Source organism: Micropterus salmoides, unplaced genomic scaffold (assembly GCF_014851395.1).
Source record: "Micropterus salmoides isolate LMB-PRFRI ecotype aquatic unplaced genomic scaffold, ASM1485139v1 Ms_hic_scaffold_20, whole genome shotgun sequence".
Classification (NCBI taxonomy): domain Eukaryota; kingdom Metazoa; phylum Chordata; class Actinopteri; order Centrarchiformes; family Centrarchidae; genus Micropterus; species Micropterus salmoides.
The window spans coordinates 14,852,782-14,865,781 of NW_024041151.1; the positions used below are offsets into that span (position 1 = coordinate 14,852,782).

General features: G+C 41.7%; 1 protein-coding gene across 7 annotated transcripts in view; it reads right to left on the reverse strand.

Moving 5' to 3' along the window:
• Positions 1-4,398: 4,398 nt before the first annotated feature.
• rgs3a (regulator of G protein signaling 3a) overlaps positions 4,399-13,000 on the reverse strand; it is a 157,776-nt gene continuing 149,174 nt past the window's right edge. For all 7 annotated transcript variants that reach the window (XM_038733259.1, XM_038733261.1, XM_038733260.1 and 4 more), the window contains 4 exons: positions 9,132-9,233; positions 7,890-7,951; positions 6,719-6,885; positions 4,399-6,580 (listed from right to left, as the gene is read on the reverse strand). In XM_038733259.1, coding sequence (XP_038589187.1) covers positions 6,380-6,580; positions 6,719-6,885; positions 7,890-7,951; positions 9,132-9,233 — 532 coding nt within the window. In that variant the 3' untranslated portion in view covers positions 4,399-6,379. The remainder of the gene's footprint in view (positions 6,581-6,718; positions 6,886-7,889; positions 7,952-9,131; positions 9,234-13,000) is intronic.

The window sequence follows — 13,000 nt, forward strand, 5'->3', positions numbered from 1 at the left end:
CTGAGGGAAATCTGGAAAGTGTATCTGTGAATTAACAGATGGCACAGTTACGACGGTGCCAGAAAATAAACACATCTTGACATTTATCATGACATGACTTCATGTAGTAGGTCAGAAAATGTGATGAATGTAGCACAATAAATACAAATAAGGGAAACTCTCCAAAGAAACAAATGCTGTTTCATTTGTCCAACACATATTGTTCTAAACTAAACTGCGTAGATGAGATGTCAGATATTGGTGTGAAAATAAGACACTTGTACCATGGAGTACAGACAAAAACCAAACACACACCAAACAGGATTGAGGGGTCCACTGAGTCAGCGAGGGCAGCTGGATCAACATGATGTTTCTTTTGTAAACCTGCCACAAGTTGAAAGGATAGGTCGATCTGAGAATTAAGGATTAATTGAGGCTTAAGACTGCTGAATAAATAGATGAGAGACAAGGCGGGAAGCCCCACTGAATTCAACATGACTGTATCATATGGATCATCTGTGTTCATGGTGCTAAAAACACAATTTAACAGCTTTATTTTGAAATAATTATATGAGATTATAAGATAGAGGTGAAAAAATTGCATTTGAGTCTACTTTTGTACTACTCACGTTCTTGAAAATCTGCTACTCTCCCTCCCACTGCACAAAATTCACAAGCTGAAAAAATAAATATTGAATTACAGAATACAGCATTAAACTTGTTTTATGTAAGTTTTACGGCCCATAACTGACATTTATAGGAATTTTGTGACGTTTTGGGAAATGCATTTATTAATTTTTTGCCGAGAATTAAATGAGAAGATCGATACCATACGTCCGTTAAATACGAAGCTAAATCCAACAGGTGAATAGCTTAAAGACTGGAAACAGGGGAAACAGCTAGCCTGGCTATGTCCAAAAATTTTAAATGTTGCTTAACAGCACCTCTAAAGCTCACTAATTAACGCTTTATATCTTGTTTGATTAATCCATAAATTGTTGTTTTTTAGGGAGTTATGTGCCAGAACTATTTCTTGGCTAGGCAGCGTTTCCCCATCCTTCCAGTCTTTTTGCTAAGCTAAATAACCTCTAGCTTAATACTTAATTTAAATTATATGGCATGAACTGACAAAGCAATAAAGAAAAAAAGGGATTGGAAGCTTATTTCCCCATAGCCTGGCAGACAAGACGTGGGTGTCTTTTTAATGTTGCACAACATGGAGAGACTGCTGTAAATAAAGATGATAACACTTGTCACTTCATATCCTGGTGACAATTTTTCCCCTAACAAGAAAGTAAGATAAGAGACTTTCACAGAGGAAGAAACATTGATGGCTATATTTGGTATAGAAGGGCATGAGATCTGAGCAGGAAATACAAGCTGGTGTGTTTTGGGGCTCACGTGACAGATGAATTTGAAAACAATGACAGACACTGTGACATGGTTGACACAGATTATAGTGAGGAAGGAAACTTGAACAAAAGGATTTGGTAAAGGAATTCAAGAGCGGGACCTCCATTGTATGCAGGGCCATGCAGAGAGCTTTGGAAGGGCAGGTATTCAAAGTATAAAAGGGGCACATGGAACAAGGATTTAAAATGGGGCTGTTCTCCAAATATCGATACAGAAATATATTGTGGTGCATCCCTTGCTGATACGCGTATATAGATGCTTCTGTATCGACATATCAGCAAATGCTGTGACGCAATCTTGAAAAAGAAACACGGGGGATACCCAGCTCTAGCTTTAAAACACTATGGGCTGACAACTTACAGGGAACAGTTGCTGCTTTACAGTTATTTAGTTTTAGATAGTAGGTTTGCTGTTGTAAACACAGTTCAAATGTAGGCTAAATCTATTCCAATACTGTTCTGAATTAAATGATTAAAAAAAAAAGGGCTGATAAGTAGGCTATAAGTCGGAGGAATAAGTATCAGTATCAGCCGGTTTTACCAATGTTGTTATAATTGTTTTAAGGTACACTACGTTTTTATTAAGTTACTGTAATAATCCTAGTTTAAGTGAAAGGTTTTTAGTCAATTTACATAAAGAAACTTTTCTCAAACAGCAAGAAGGAAGTGAACAGAGCACCTTTGATTATCTATGTATAGAAGTAATGTTAGCTGTCGGCATAGTGTTAGCCGGCAGCTAACGTTACTTCTACAGGCGACACACAGTAATGTACACCACAACTGTGCATGCTCTCTTTGCGTCTTTCTTGTAAAATACACCCAACAACCCACAACAAGCACACTGTGGCAAACCCCTCTGACCGGCGGAATCATAGGTACTGTAGGTAGTGCTGCTGAATCACTAACAGTGTCTGAATGGGGGGGCTCGTCACGGATGAGGTCATCAGGGAAAGGTCATCGTGTGGGTCATTTTATTTAACGGGAAATTATTAGTCATTCATTTTACTAATACTTTGATTGGGCAGGCCTTCACAAAGGGGCCTTTACAAATTTAAAAATAAATAAATTAAGGAAATTTTGCATTGATAAAAGGGCACTTTGGGCATCAAAGGGCAAAAGGGTAGGTGCTCAAGCAACCATGGCACCCGCCTCTGCACATGCATGATTGCATGGCATAAAAGATGAGCACAAAAAAATTCTAGCATGGGTTCTGAAGACAAAAAGACAGGGACTGAGACGGAGAGGAAACAGGCCGAGGGAGGCATTAGAAAGGCTGATTCTTTTAGGGAAAAAAAGGCCTTCAAAACAGATGGCAGCTGGTTAAGAAGATTAGAAGCTGTTACTGAAGCTGTTATTAACACTACTTCAGACTGATCACCCCCAAACACACAGACAAACACAAACTGCCCCCAGCTCAACTCACCTCGACTCGATTCTACTCGACTCGGTTTTGGTCCGCCGTCCTCCGTTTTCCATTGCAGATAGTACCCAGAGATAGTACCCCTCAATGTAGCTGGTCGTCATAGCAATGCCACACACAATTGCCGCGAAGTAATGTTCAACGCGACACACGCAACCCACACACTCTTGATTTAAGTTAAAACATTTCAACATTACTCAGAATGTAAAGACAGATAAGCAGTATGAAAACCTTACAGCTGTGTTTTCCTCTGCAGCGGTCTGTGTGACTGTAGGACCAGAGGGCTCTGTGGGCGGGCAGCCAACCTCCACGTGGGGAGCTCCGCAATTCCAAACGTTTAAGCACATTTTTGATCCGCCATCATTGTTTGTAAAACTGTCAATATTCTAAATCTACACAGTTGATTGCCTCAAAACTTCTCAGAAGTGGATTTAGTGATGAAATAACATATGAAAACTGTAAAATATAAAATTTCCTGCTGCATCATCATTGCGATAGGAATGATGATGATCAGTGAGGACCATCATCCTCACTGATGATCACCAACAATTTCAGATTGTTGACAAAGAGTATGAAAACTTGAATATGAAACAATTTAGACCTTGCTTTCATAGTTTTGACTATAATTTCCATTGGTTATGATAATAACATTGTACTCAGTGGGATCTGGCAAAAAAATGCCATCGCTACGAGACAGGGCAAGAAACGCATTCAGACAATCCTTTTAGCCGTATAATCTAAACCAGTTTATTTGCGGGTGAAACCAAAATTAAGCTCGCCCAAAATGTGTAATATTTCACAGGAAAATTGTGCACGGAGAACAGCACTACAGGGCAAAGTTGAACAAGGAAACTCTCTGTGATGTTTGTTTAAAACACAGTTATTCATGTGACTTGTTTTAGTGTTGCCATCATGTTCAGAGATTAATTTGTTTAAAAAATTAACTTGGCGAGTTTAATGTTATTATTACAAAACCAGGAATGTAAGTTAAGACACAAGTAGTAATAAACCAAATTTCCTTATATAAGATGGTTCAGTTACTCAAGGGAATGGTTTGACATTTTGGGAAATACACAAGATTGATACCACTCTCACATCTCAGCACTAAATATGAACCTAGAGTCAGCACATGTTTAGCTTAGCATAAAGAGCGCAAGCAGGGGGAAACAGCTTGGCATCTCTAAACCTCACCGATTAACACATTATATCTTTGTTTTATACTTACGTACAAAAACTGAAGCATAAAAGCGATGTGTTAATTAGTGACTTTTAGTGGTGTTTGTAGGCAAGCCAGGTTAGCTGTTTCCAGTCTTAATGCTAAGCTAAGCTAAGTGGCTGGTGGCAGTAGCTTCTTAATTAGCGTACATAATGAGAGTGGTATCAGTCTTCTCATCTCACTGCAAGAAAGCGAATAAATGCTTTTACTAAAATGTTGAGCTATTTCTTTAAGCAACTTCATACAACCGTCTTGTTACATGTTTTCAGTGCATGGAAGCTTATGGCCCACTTGAATGCACGGTCAGTCTTGGCGTGTTTGTGACCAATATGCAAGTGCACATTATAAGAAAAATTCAGAGACAACACATCTTATTTCATCAGTTGGTTGGTTTATTTATCATTAGCAATGACACCAAATGTACTCTACTGTTTTCACTTGCTATCACAGGAGATGCATTTTGAATTGTAAACAGTGAAAATGATAAAATGCATTTCAGAAAACTCCTTACAAGCAGTGCATGACCAGGCAAAAGAGCAGATCGTACCTGCTCTTGCTCACCTATTTTATTTTAACAATACATGTCATCTTATAGTTTTGAGTCTCTCATATTTACATAGATACAGCTGAGTCCCACTTTCACCACCAGCAGAGACCTATTGGTTTTTTGTTTTTGTTTATTTTAATGTGTTATCACATAGTTTTCTTAAAGAATTATATTTACAACCATAACACCCCCAGCTGCCTGCTGCCAGGGGTTAACACAGTTAGAATCACTTGCTTAAAATTCATTAAACTACTTATGTTTCTTGAAAGTTTGCGTTGTAAGTCAACCTTATAGCTCTATGGGGTTTTTTTCTCTTAACAAATAAAGTTAATACAGAGCTCAAGCCGTTCATCTTTCCCCATAAAAAGTCAAAATTATCCAAAGAAATGAACAAACAAAACATAATAATAAAATAAAATAAAAAACATATTGCACTTAAAAGTTCAGGACAGCACTGGACCTGTTTGGTGGTTAAGAGGAAAGTGAGAGCTTTCAGCTGAGTGCTTTAGAGGAGGTGATGGGTGTCTGTAGAAGCATCCAGCAAGTTAATCTAAATAAATAGGCAAACTTTTGTACAACATGAAGCAATTTTTTCCTCAGACTACGACACGAGCAACCTCTTGTGTATTGCTCAGTAGATCTAGGGAGTGCAGGTTGGAACCCAAAAGCATATAAAAACAGTAAGTGTGTAAAAAAACAGAAACAGCTGAGAAGATAAACGAAGCTGGAACCTGTCATAGCAATGTCCTGAGAATGCTTCCTCAATTAGTCCAGAATGAGCTACAATGTTAAAGAAATGTTGTTTGGCTGCAGGGAACACTTCTGCCATTTTCTTCTTCAGTTTTTCGTTCCTTGTTGTAAACAGTCTTTGGAGACAGGAAGCAAGTCGTCTTTTTTTCCATTACTGGCTTTGAATGTGAGAGTGAGTGACACATGTCTGTGTTTCATCACAGCTCCAGTCCATCCGTTATTTGTACATTTATGTTCTTTGCCCATCGCTGTCTCCATCTTTGTCCCGCTTGTGAACGCTCACAGTATGTTTCCACAGTCTTGGGAGAACTGAATATGGCGAAAGCCATTTATAGAAGCTTTGAGAGGGTGTAGGTGTTTAACAGAGATGCATGTGAAACAGAGCCATAGCGCTAGCTTTCATTCAGACATCTCCCCCGCCCCACCATCATACAGTTTAGAGGCTGATAAAAAAAACAAAAACAGGAAGAAAAAGGATCTTGTGTCGTACCAACAGCTTTGAAGTGGCTTCATAGAGAAAACGGTGGAATGGTGGAGGAAAGGAGGGGATTTAAAGTTGGAGTTTTAAAAGGAAATGAAGGGGAAAAAGTGAAAAAACAGTACCGGACTGTCATTCATGTCTGCAGGGTTTTCTGAGCAACCCCTCATTTTCTCCAGTACAACTGGATGAAAACTTAAAAACGTGTGTGTGTGTGTGTGTGGGGGGGGGGGGGGGGGGGGGATCAGACAAGCGTCCAGCTCCTGCTCCAAGCCCTTGCTTTTGGGCTTCTGTATTTTTACTAACACCCATCCATCCGTTAATCAATCCATTCATTCATCCATCCACCTGGTAAATGTGTAAACTACATTCCTTTGCAGTGCCATAGCTTTGCCGTCCTCTCACATCATAACAACCAAAAAAATCATAGTGGACATAATGACAGACACAAAATCAATTTTTAAAAAAGGCAAACAAAGAACCTCACATCCCAACCCCGTACTGTTTTCAAGTCTACCCCGTTTTCCCCCGTTCTCATCATCATCTTTCTCTTCCCCTTATATCATTTTCTGGTCTCTTATGATGCAGATGAAGTTGGAGTGGAGCTGGGCTTTTTTTGGTTGATTAAGTCCGAGTAGAGTTCTGAGCGCAGGAAGCGGGGGTATGAGTCCTTCTCCATCAGCCCGTATATCCGCCTCTGCGCTAGGTCAAAGCAGGAGCGTGTCACATTCTGCAGGTTGTCCTTAGTGTGATCTCTGGTATACGAGTCCAGATTTACCTGCAGAAGAAAATAATAAAATAAGTTAGGGAAGTGTAGTTACATTAGTCATTTTGAAGAAATACAAAGAGGGAAAATGCATGTTTCTTCTTTTTTATATTATTTTTTTGCAAGAGGCCAGAAGCCACCCTCACTCACCTCTTTACAGGACTGGATGGCGATGTACTCTGCAAAGATTTTCTTGGCTTTTGAGGCCATCTTGGACTGCGATTTGACCTTCTTGTATTCCTCACATGCTAGCCAGAATTCCAGATTCTCCTCGCTGAACTCCGTGCGCAGGAAAGCTCTGAAAGCTGCCAGACCATCTGAGGGAGAGGAGGAGAATAAACAAGAGGAGAGTTGACTAGAGTGCCATGGCAACCTCACAGCTGAAGCACTCATTGGAGTTTCAGCGCCTAAAATAGCTCTGTGACGGCCTCTTGAGTCATGTGGTTGGAATAAAATTTGATTTTTCTTTTAAAAAAACTCTCAACACTACAGCACATTGTCCTCAACTCCGTTTAAATGACATCACCCCACTGACACAATCCTTTCTTATTATTCAGAATGACATTTATGCATTACCTTACAGAAATGCTGTGAATGAACAAAGAGATGGCTGTTTTAGCGTTAAGGGGGAAAGGACTAATTCTGGCACTCTGAGATTTTTAAGTTTCAGTCCAGTTAATGATTTGAAAAAGAAGGCATCCAGAAGAAAGAATAGCAGGAAGCCGTGTCCACCCACTGCTCTTGTCTGCACCTTTCCGTTCCCATGAATCACCCACGCTGATAAGCAGTACCAGCGGTCCTCTCTTAGCTCATTCTGGTAAGCGGGAGTGAGGTAAGAGGTGGAAGAGAGGAAATTAGAAGGGGGAGAATAAAGAGGCCAACGATGCCGAATGAGGAACAGATGTAGCGCTGGCTTTGTATCAGCTTTGAAAAAGAATTGGGACTGAGCTGTGGAAGATGAATTGAGGAACACAAAAATAGCAACACACTTGCAGGTTGCCTGTTTTAGTCTCTCCCCCCTGTCTCTCTACATAAAGCACAGACTCTGTTCTGTTGGGATTAGGGAAACTTGCAAGCTGCCCGTTCACTGCGGCAGCTTTTGTTTGTGTGTGTAATCCATATATGAGCACATGCATATTCCCTGTGCTCACCACCCTCCCCCTCATGCAAGCACTGTATCTATAGATTCACCTACTGTCAAGAACCACATTGCACTAAAGTATCCAAACAAAAGACAGAAGATTCCCATGTATGCAAAGGAAGGAGAAGATGAGAGACAAAGCAGAAAGAAAAGCAGGAAAAGGAATTAAAAGTAACTTACATTTGTGTGCCAGCAGCTTGTCAAGCGAGTCCCCCCATTTCAGTGCCTCCTCCGGGGTGGGCCTGCAGATAAAAGCAGAGCGATTCTTTAACAAGCCCATCTCAGCCAGGTTTCTCATGGTGTGACCCATCCGCAGAACTTTGTCTATGCTTGGTAGATGAGTGGAAACATGGACGTCAACTGCTTTCCTCCACTCAATAGTCTGAGTCCACTGGTCTTTGCCTCACTTTCAGTCCAGCCTCATGTACACTTAACAACACTAAGAGTCTATCTGCTTCACCCTAGTGGGGTAGGCTTTTATATTGCCACAGAATGCAACTTGGAAGGAGGGAGGGGAGGGGCTCCAGCCGGCCAATGGGAATGTGTTGTCGGGATTTAAAGACCTCCTCCCCCCACCAGTGTCTGTCTGCCCCCTGCTGCCTCTCATCCTTTCAATACCCTGCTATAAAGCATGCCTCTTCACAGTGCTCATCTTACACTCACTGTAATCAACATCCGAGGCCATATTTGACACAGTAAGAAAAAAGTGGTAATTTCAGGTGCATTTTAGTCAACGTGGACTTATTTGTGTGCCTTTTGACAATGGATTTGAGTTTTAGCAGATATTCTAATATCTGTTCAATCAAATCAACAAAACACTTGCTCTTACAATTGTGTTTATAAATATATATTAAATATTGCATTTAAAAGTTGAAGCAGCTGATTGGCTGTTAAAATATTACATATATGACATTCTCATACTGTTATAAGGGAAATTTTAATACAATACCCTATAATGTTGATTTCTAATTCCACAGAGGACATTTATTTCAGTTGTTTGGGACCAAGTGTTGAATATATGGAAAGTATATAAAGAATGGTTGCCCATCACGCACACCTATTAGCTTCCTGTGAAGTCAATCAAAAAAGCACCACAGCATTGAAACACCAGTCTTTTATCAGCCTTAAACATCAAATCGATCTCTGAGATTTCATTGTTGACATGAATATATTTAATATGGTAAACATATTTTCTAGATAATTAAAAAAAAATGCATCCAAACAATTCACTGCATCTCATTCAGATGGGCCACTGTTACTCAAACATTCTCTGATTCATTTTAATGATGCCACACATTACAATAGCCGCTGCTGCCCACGTGTCTTGCCTTCCAAGGCCAAGTCATCACCAGTTGTGGTGAGACCTGGAAAAAAGTCTCACCCACACCCACATGCACATACTGTCAGGAAGTGGCCACTTACTTGACTGACTTCATAGCTTTGTCTAACTTGCTGGCTGGGTTGCTTCCTGGGGATTCATTCCTCCTCCGCAGGAAAGCCAGCCGATTCTTCATGTCTTTGGCCCTGAGTGAAAGAAAGATAGAGGAGAGAATGAAGGAGAGAGTTGGCAAGAGAGGGAAGAGAGAAAGGAAGATTTATGAATACAGAAGGACGCGGAGAAGCGGGGAAGGTAGAGCCAGGACCAGGAGAAATATGGAATGAGGATGAAAGGAATGATAGAGGAGGTAGAGAAAAAGAGACAGGGGAAGAAAGTGTGTTCAGTCCAAGTCCAAAGTCCACAATTAAAACAATCCATGGGAATCACCAATTAAGATCTTCAGCACTGTAAATCCAATCCACATGAAATCAAACCCACAAACGCCAGAAAAGGGGAAAATAAATTTCATTGTTGTGTACATTTTAGTCTTCAGCCAGGTGTGTAGGTATGGTGGCGCCGAATTTTTCCAAAAGGCGGATGTCAAGCTCCCTTTTCCTTGCTTCGCGTCTCTCCTGTCAATCTAATATCTCACAGTCTTTCCTGTAGATGTGTCCCTGACAGGTTCCTCGGCAGGGACTGAGCGAATGTGGCAGAGAAGGAGGAGAGAGACTCAATCCTCACTCCTCTGTTTCATCATGCCATTCTCCATGCGCCTAGAGGGGTTGCTAAGAGGGAGCTGACCCAGGGCCGAGGCAACAGGGCACAGTGACCTCCTCACCCCTCTGCTGCATTACCACCAGCAGCAGCATCCAAAATCCTCCTGACCACCCACCTCAGATGTTTCACTTTCCTCCAACGATCACACACACACACACACACACACACACACACACACACACCACTGCACATGCGCCACCTTAAATCTCACAAAAGGCGATACACCAACCCTCAGTCCCCCTTGGGTTCCTCCAGAAATCTGCGCATTCCCATAATCCCTTGGTGCGTGTCCTGACTTTTCCCGACCTGGAGCACGTGCTGCCTCGTTGGGATGTGACCTCACTCAACACCCATTTCCTGAGTCCCTGCTTTTGATTTCCACTGTGGATTGGCTGGCCTGCTAATAATGCAGCACGGCAGTGTGTGCTCGCCGGCCCTAATCACTGCAAGCTGTCCCATTGCCAACCAACAGCCCCCAGGAGAGCATGTACACCCCAAATTAAGAAACAGGACTTCCAGTTATAGACACTTATCATTCAAACATGCACACAGGGGGGAGAACGCACAACTGCAGATTAGCGCAAATACTGTACAAGCGGATGAACGAACGAACACCCACCCACGCCCACTCCCACCTGTGCCAACTCATGCCCACTTCACTGGTGCTTTCATGCAAGTCACAGGTGTTGGAAAACTCCCCGTCTGCGCCAACGTGTGCATGTGTGTGAGTGAGGGGAAGTGGGAGAGCGACCGTTTATACACGCGTAAATGTGCCTGTGGCTGCTGAAACTGAACAGAGAACACAGTCAGCTGTCTAATGTCAGTTTTTCCAACTGCTGCAGGACAGGAAAGGCAGAAACATGCTCATACACATTGATACAACATGACTACACGAGTTATTGGAAGCATGAGTGTGACTTTGTGGGTGTATTGATTTGGGTGTGTTTTTGTTGGGTTGAGGGGGGTGTTCAGCTGATGGAGGCTACTTTAGTTGACCCAGAGAACCACAAAATAGAGGCCTATTATAAGATAAAATAGATAATAAGGAGAAAAATAGATAAAGGACAAGAGAGAGACTGAAAAACTCTTAGAGGAACCATAAAATACACTTTTAAACCAGAGGAATTTAATTGTAAGGAATACCTATACATCTACACAGCGTCACTGATGGAGAGATGAGTCATCCATTATCCAATAATGTGCCCTGTATGAAGCAGGCATTAACCAGATACTGAACTTCTGAGCACAATTCAGGCCTCTCTGTCTTGGAAACAACAAGGCGCTGTAACCCAGTATCCCTGTGAACAGCTCACAGCCTGAAGGACATTATTGCCCAAATAAAAACTCTCTTGCTGTTAAATAAACTCATAACATCAGAGCAGGATTCATTAGATTGTTCTATTTTTAGGTTGGACTCAAGGCAATTAGGTCTTGAGCTGTGCATGTGTTCCCTAAAAAACAGAGCCTCTGTCTTGCCAGTACATGTGAGGAAGAGGAGAAACTTGTGTTTTATAAGGGCTGGAAAATATTTTGTTGGCCTGACAAAAGAGGCTTTATTATTTATGTCTGCTTTTATACAAGACGAGCCTGTATGGAAATGATGTGACAATGATGTCATAACAACAGTCACTTTGAGGGAAATGTATGTTTCTATCCTGCCACCAAGTGGGTGTGAATGGATATTGCAAACGCAAACAGGTGACATTTTCCGCCCTCCAGCAGCACAGATTGCTTGCATGGCATTATTTCACTCCAAGTAGTTGTGCGGTGTCGACACTAGAAACAACTTGAGCTTTCATCATCCCATGATTTGTATTTCCACTTATACACACAGTACAGACACTATTCTTGAAGTGATAAATCTATGTTATGTAGTTGTCTCCTTTATAAACCACTACACACTGGCAGTACTGATCGTGGTAACACTTTTTTCTGTTAAGTCTGCATGTTTGGTAGTTTGTCATACTGCAGGAGGTGTGAGGTTTCTTGAGCTTCAGCTTCAGATAAAGAGTTTCTTCCTGCATGGCAGCTGCCATAAATTAAACTGCCTGTGGGACACAATGGGAGTCAACAGAGACCCCCGTTGACTACCATTGTGACCTCTCTCACTTCAAGTACCTCTGTATTTAAAGTTGATACTTCTTAATAGCTCCCCAGAGCTAATACAATTAGCAATGTACTGTATCGGACTCCATTAGATTTATTACATAGCCCATAACCCCTACACCTAACTCAATCTACAAAAAGACTGATACATGCTGTGTAGAGGATTATCAAATTAGGATGATCTTTGATCTAACACGCTGCCACCCAGAAATGTCTGCTTCACTGCCCCTCCCCGAGCACACTACATGCAGCATGTCCATGTTTGCAGCACATGTCTGCTTGTGTCTGCACAAGAGATAGCACTTCATGTGCTTGAGCGAAAGAGCAAGAGGTCTTTCACTCCGCAATTATGTGCAGGTTTCTATACTCTTTATTCCCTCTTTGCTTGGCTCACATTAGATGCACTAATAGCACCCCGCTGGCTATTCCTGGTATTCTGAAAAGTAGGCCGCACTCCCAGGGAAAGGCTCTGGGAGCACATGGGGGAGAGCTGCAGACAGACACACTGCAGATCACAACGCACCATTTGTAAAGCCTGGCCTGTGAGATCAAGGGTACGGCAGTGAGAGCAGAGGAGAGGAGGAACTGCAATACAGATGGTGAGAACAGCAGCACCAGGTGAGCAACGTTCAAGCTTGTTTTCATTCACTCTGCCACTCTGTATTTACAGAAAGAGGTGTGCCTGTGATGTACAGGTCAGGATACAAAAATAACACTGTGCAAGCATGTGTGTCTGTTTGTATGAGTATAATGGGTCAGGTTAAGGGCACTTAAAATAACATTCAGACTATTAGGGCTCTGTCTGAAAACATATGGGGGCACATTTGCCCTGTGTTTTCTTCACAGACAAATCAGTCCATAGATGTGATGCATCCAAAACCAAAAACACATACAGTAACAGAAAGAGAGAGAGAAAGCCAAACCTTTACAGTGCCTCATAACCAAGAAAGTCTCTCTGTAATATTCCTCGAAGAACAATGAAAAAGGGAAGTGTCCTAAATTTTGTCCATAAATATAACATCTCATTCACAGTCTGCCTCAATCAAGTCCAAAAAAGGAGCTCTATTTCTGAGCAAACTCACCTTCCTAG